This window comes from Zonotrichia leucophrys, unplaced genomic scaffold (assembly GCF_028769735.1).
Source record: "Zonotrichia leucophrys gambelii isolate GWCS_2022_RI unplaced genomic scaffold, RI_Zleu_2.0 Scaffold_307_62382, whole genome shotgun sequence".
Classification (NCBI taxonomy): Eukaryota; Metazoa; Chordata; class Aves; order Passeriformes; family Passerellidae; genus Zonotrichia; species Zonotrichia leucophrys.
The window spans coordinates 56,122-62,382 of record NW_026992512.1 but is presented as its reverse complement, the minus strand read 5'-3'; the positions used below and the strand labels follow the sequence as shown (position 1 = coordinate 62,382).

At 61.9% G+C, this 6,261-nt stretch overlaps 1 protein-coding gene across 1 annotated transcript; it reads right to left on the bottom strand.

The window, feature by feature from the left end:
- Positions 1-602: 602 nt before the first annotated feature.
- On the bottom strand, positions 603-5,503 carry LOC135441478 (delta(3,5)-Delta(2,4)-dienoyl-CoA isomerase, mitochondrial-like; the record flags this gene model as incomplete). The annotated part of the gene is made up of 6 exons (XM_064701023.1): positions 5,426-5,503; positions 3,744-3,811; positions 3,460-3,566; positions 2,896-2,984; positions 1,904-2,028; positions 603-648 (listed from the first exon to the last, which is right to left on the bottom strand). Coding segments are annotated over exons 1-6 (469 nt in total), but the record flags the coding sequence as incomplete, so codon positions are not given.
- Between the last annotated feature and the right edge of the window lie 758 nt (positions 5,504-6,261).

Below are 6,261 nucleotides of genomic sequence, written 5' to 3'. Positions count from 1 at the left end.
TCCCCCCCCAATCCACCCCAACCCCCCCCCCAACCCCCCCAAAATTTCCCCCCCCCCAATCCCCCCCCCATCCCCCCCCAATCCCCCCCAACCCAAATCCTGCCCCCAAACCCAATTTGCCCCTGAGCCAACCCCAAACCAATCCCAATCCAACCCCCACCCAAAACCCCATCCCCCCCCATCCCACCCCAAATCCCACCCAATCCTGACCCCAACCCCAATCCGCCCCCAAACCCCCAATTCTGACCCTCCCCAAAACCCAAAAACCCCAACCCTAATCCCAATCCCACCCCAAATCCCTTTCCAATCCCACCCAATCCAACCCCACCCAACCCTGCCCCAAATCCCAATCCCAACCCCAAAATCCCAAACCCCCCCAATCCTAAAACCCCTTTCCCCCCAATCCCCCCCAATCCATCCCACCCCAAATCCCACCCCAACCCCAAACCCCCAATACCCCCAAAATCCCACCCCAACCCAAAATCCCCCCAATCCCCCCCCAATCCATCCCCCCCCAAACCCCCACCCCCCCCAACCCCAATCCCCCCCCAACCCCCCCCAATCCCACCCTAATCCCAATCCCACCCCAATCCAATCCTCACCGGCTCCGTGCAGGCCCGTAAAAGGCGGCGATAGGGGCTTGGGGCATGCGGGGTTTGGGGGGTCGGGGCAGGTTTGGGGGGTCAGCGGGGTTTTGGGGGGTCAGAAGGGGTTTAGGGTGCCCGGGGGCGGTTTTGTGGGGTCGGGGCGTTTTGGGGTGCGGGCGGTTTTTGGGGGTATCAGCCGGGTTTTATGGGGTCACACCAGGTTTTGGGGTATCAGACCAGGTTTTGTGGGGTCAGGGCAGATTTTGGGGCACCAGGGTGGGTTTTTGAGGTCAGGAGGGGTTTTGGGGTATCAGGCCAAGTTTTGGGGTACCAAACCAGATTTTGGGGTGCCATGCCGGGTTTGGGGGTACCAAACCAGATTTTGGGGTGTCAGGCTGGGTTTTGGAATATCAAACCAGATTTTGGGGTGCCATGCCAGTTTAGGGGGTCGGGGAATGCTTTGGGGGGGGTCGAGCAGGTTTTGGGGTACTTACTAAATTTTTGGGGGTGTCAGGGCAGGTTTTGGGTATCGGGCTAAATTTTTGGGGGTGTGGGGGGAAGCTCTGGGTTTGGGGTGGATTTTGGAGGTTTTGGGAATCAGTGGATTTTGGGGTGTCGGGGCAGGCTCTGGGATATCAGGTTGGATTTTGGGCAGGCTCTGGGATATCAGGCTGGATTTTGGGGTGTCGGGGCAGGTTCTGGGATATCAGGCCGGGTTTTGGGGTGTCGGGGCAGGTTCTGGGATATCAGGCTGGATTTTGGGGTGTCAGGGCAGGTTTTGGGTTATCAGGCCGGGTTTTGGGGTGTCGGGGCAAGCTCTGGGATATTGGGCTGGATTTTGGGCAGGCTCTGGGGTATCAGGCCGGGTTTTGGGGTGTCAGGCCGGGTTTTGGGGTGTCAGGGCAGGCTCTGGGGTATCAGGCCGGGTTTTGGGGTGTCGGGCAGGCTCTGGGGTATCAGGCTGGATTTTGGGGTGTCGGGGCAGGTTTTGGGATATCAGGCTCAATTTTGGGGTGTCAGGGCAGGCTCTGGGGTGTCAGGCCGGGTTTTGGGGTGTCAGGCCGGGTTTTGGGGTGTCGGGGCAGGCTCTGGGATATCAGGCTGGATTTTGGGGTGTCGGGGCAGGCTCTGGGATATCAGGTTGGATTTTGGGCAGGCTCTGGGATATCAGGCCGGGTTTTGGGGTGTCAGGCCGGGTTTTGGGGTGTCGGGGCAGGCTCTGGGGTGTCGGGCCGGGTTTTGGGGTGTCAGGGCAGGCTCTGGGGTGTCAGGCCGGGTTTTGGGGTGTCCCGGGGGTCCCCCCGTCCCCTGCCCACCCTCTCCATGACCGAGAAGCTCTCCTGGAAGTCCAGGATGCGCCGGCGCAGGGCCCAGGCCCGCCGGGCGGTGTCGCCGTTGGGGAGCTGAGCCAGCAGCGAGCCCAGGTCGGCCAGGTCGATCCCTGGGGGGGCACAGGGACCCTCAGGACCCCCCAAAAACGCCCCCAAATCCCCCAGAACCAGCCGGGACCACCCAGAACCCCCCCAAACCCCCCAGAACCGGCCGGGACCCCCAAAAACGCCCCCAAATCCCCCAAAACCGGCCGGGACCCTCAGGACCCCCAAAAACGCCCCCAGATCCCCCAGAACCAGCCAGGACCCCTCAGGACCCCCAAAAACGCCCCCAAATCCCCCAGAACCGGCCGGGACCCCCAGGACCCCTCAGGACCCCCAAAAACCATCCCCAAATCCCCCAGAACCAGCCGGGACCCCTCAGGACCCCCCAAAAACGCCCCCAAATCCCCCACAACCAGCTGGGACCCCTCAGAACCAGCCAGGACCCCTCGGGACCCCCCAGAACCCCCCCAAATCCCCCAGAACCAGCCGGGACCCCTCGGGACCCCCCAAAAACGCCCCCAAATCCCCCAGAACCAGCTGGGAACCCTCAGGACCCCCCAGGACCCCTCAGGACCCCCCAAAATCTCCCCCAAATTCCCCCAAACCCACCCAGGACCCCCCAGAACCAGCCAGGACCCCCAAAAACGCCCCCAAATCCCCCAGAACCAGCCGGGACCCCTCGGGACCAGCCGGGACCCCTCAGGACCCCCCAGAACCGAGCCCAGGTCCGACAGGTCCATCCCTGGGGGGCCATGGGGGCTTTGGGGACATTCCTGGACACCCCCAGACCCCTCAGGACCCCCCAAAGCCCCCCAGAATCTCCCCAGAACCCCCCAGAACGACCCAGGATGCCCCCAGGACCTCCCTGGATCCTCTTGGACCCCCCCAGACCCCTCAGGACCCCCCAAAGCCCCCCCGGTTCCCCGGCCCACCGGCGGTGAAGGCGCTCCCGGCCCCGGAGATGACGACGGCGCGGCACGAGGGGTCCTCGGAGATGTCCTGGAACACCTGCACCAGCTCCCTGCACCAGTATAAACCAGTATAAACCAGTACGGACCGGTATGGGTCAGTATGGACCGGTACAGACCAGTATGGACCAGTATGAGTCAGTACACACCAGTATAAACTAGCCTGCACCAGCTCCCTGCACCAGTACAGACCAGTAAGGACCAGTACAGAGCACTGGTGTGTCCCAGTGCCCCCCAGTGCCCCTTTAACCCATCCCAATCTGTCCCAGTTCCCCCCCAGTCCCCTCCCAGTCCCATCCCAGTTCCCATTTAACCCATCCCAGTCTCTCCCAGTCCCCTCCCAGTTCCTCCCAGTCCCCCTTTAAGCCATCGCAGTTCCATCTGAGTCCCTCCCAGTTCCACCCCAGTTTACCCCAGTGCCTCCCAGTGCCCCTTTAACCCATCCCAATCCCATCCCAGTCCCTCCCAGTCCCCCCAGTCCCCCCCAGTGCCCCCCAGTTCCCCCAGTCCCCCCCAGTCCCCCAGCACCTCCAGCACTGCAGGTTGAGGGCGTTGCGCTTGCTGGGCCGGTGCAGCTGCAGGTGCAGCACCTGCGGCCGCTCCTGCGTCACCCGCAGCGTCTGCAGCTCCCGGGGGGACGGCATTGGGGACACCGGGGACATCGATGACGTCAGACGGGACACTGGGACACGGCTGGGACGCACTGGGATGGGAACAGAGACACTGGGATGGACTGGGATGGACTGGGATGGACTGGGATTGAACTGGGATGGACTGGGAGCACTGGGATGCAGCGTCTGCAGCTCCCGGGGTGACGGCATCGGGGACGTCGATGACGTCACCGAGCGGGACAGGGACACTGGGATGGGACTGGGACGCACTGGGATGGGAACGGAGACACTGGGATGGACTGGGATGGACTGGGAGCACTGGGATGGACTGGGATGGACTGGGATGGACTGGGATGGACTGGGGGCGCAGCGTCTGCAGCTCCCGGGGGGACGGCATTGGGGACATCGATGACGTCAGACGGGATACCGGGACACGGCTGGGATGGACTGGGATGGGAATGGGATTGAACTGGGGGCACTGGGATGGACTGGGATGCAGCGTCTGCAGCTCCCGGGGGGACGGCATTGGGGACACCGGGGACATCGATGACGTCAGACGGGACACTGGGATGGGACTGGGACGCACTGGGATGGGAACGGAGACACTGGGATGGACTGGGATGGACTGGGATGGACTGGGATGGACTGGGATGGACTGGGATGGACTGGGATTGAACTGGAATGGACTGGGATGGACTGGGATGGACTGGGAGCACTGGGATGGACTGGGATTGAACTGGGAGCACTGGGGCGCAGCGTCTGCAGCTCCCGGGGGGACGGCATTGGGGACATCGATGTCACCGAGCGGGACAGGGACACCGGGACACGGCTGGGACGCACTGGGATGGGAACGGAGACACTGGGATGGAACTGGGATGGGTTAAAGGGGGACTGGGATGGACTGGTTTGGACTGGGAGCACTGGGATGGACTGGGATGGACTGGGATGGACTGGGATGGACTGGGAGCACTGGGCCGCAGCGTCTGCAGCTCCCGGGGGAACCCATTGATGACGTCACCGATGTCACCGAGCGGAATGGGGACACCGGGGCGCCACTGGAATGAACTGGGACGGACTGGGATGGAAATCGGGACACTGGGATGGACTGGGATGGACTGGGATGGACTGGGAGGGGCTGGGATGGAAATCGGGACACTGGGATGGACTGGGATGGACTGGGAGCACTGGGATGGACTGGGAGCACTGGGATGGACTGGGATTGAACTGGGAGGGACTGGGATGGACTGGGATTGAACTGGGAGGGACTGGGAGCACTGGGATGGGAACGGAGACACTGGGATTGAACTGGGGGCAACGGGATTGGACTGGGATGGACTGGGATGGACTGGGATGGACTGGGATGGACTGGGAGCACTGGGATGGGAACGGAGACACTGGGATTGAACTGGGGGCAACGGGATTGGACTGGGATGGACTGGGATGGGAACGGAGACACTGGGATTGAACTGGGACGGACTGGGATGGAAATCGGGACACTGGGATGGACTGGGAGGGGCTGGGAGACAACACGGAGGGGCTGGGAGTGCTGGGATGGGAACCGGGACAAACCGGGACAAACCGGGACAAACCGGGACCCACTGGGGGAAACCGGGACAAACTGGGACAAACTGAGACAGACCGGAACAAACTGGGGACAAACTGGGACCTGATGGGGACAAACCGGGGACAAACTGGGGGGTCCCCGGGGACAAACTGGGGACAAACTGGTGGGGTCACGTGACGGGGTCAAGGTCACGTGGGGGTCCCTGGGGACAAACCAGGGGAAACCGGGACCCACTGGGGACACTGGGGGGTCCTGGGGACAAACTGGGACCAAACTGGGACAAACTGGGCCGAACTGGGGCCGCCCCTCCCCCACTCACGTGCGCGCAGCAGCCGCGCGACCCCCGCCGCCATTGGCTCCGCTCGCCGCCAGGGGACGCCCCGCGCTTCCGGTCCGGCAGCCAATGGCAGCGCCACGCCGCCTCACGGCGGAGGAAGTGACGCAGTAACGAGGCGGAAGCGCCGGTGGGGCCGCCCTAACGAGGCGGAAGTTGCGCAATAACGAGGCGGAAGTGAGCGGGGAGCTCGAGTTTGTCCGGAAAGTTTCTGAATTGAACCCAAATTCTCTACGGATCCCTCAAATCCTCACAGCTTCCCCCCAGACCCCATAACCCTCCCAAAAAACCCCAAAACTCCCTCAAAAACCCAAAAATCACGCAAAAAAAAATTCCAAATGCCCCAAAACCTCCCCAAAATTTCCTAAATCCCCCCCAATCCCATAACCACCACAAACTCCCCCCAAAAAACTTCAAATCTTCCAAAGCCTCCCCAAAACCATCCCAAAAATTCCAAATCCCTCAAAATCTTCCCCAAGCCTCCCAAATTTCAAAATTCCCCCAAACCTCCCGAATCCCACCCAAATCCTCCCCCAAAAAATTCCAAATCCCCCAAACCCTCCCCAATTCTTCCCAAACCCACCCCAAAAATTCAAAATTCCCCAAAACCTCCCAAATGACCCTCAAAAAATTGTCCCAAAAATTCCAAATTCCCCCCAAACTTCCCCCAAATTCTCCGAGTTTTGTTTCCCAAACAAGAACTTTATTGGGGGGGATTTCGGGGGGTTTCGACCCCTTCTCCTTAAAAATGGGGGGGGGGGAACAGAAGGGGGGGGGAGGGGCCCTCGGACTGAAAAAAAATGGGGGGGTCCCCGGGGGGG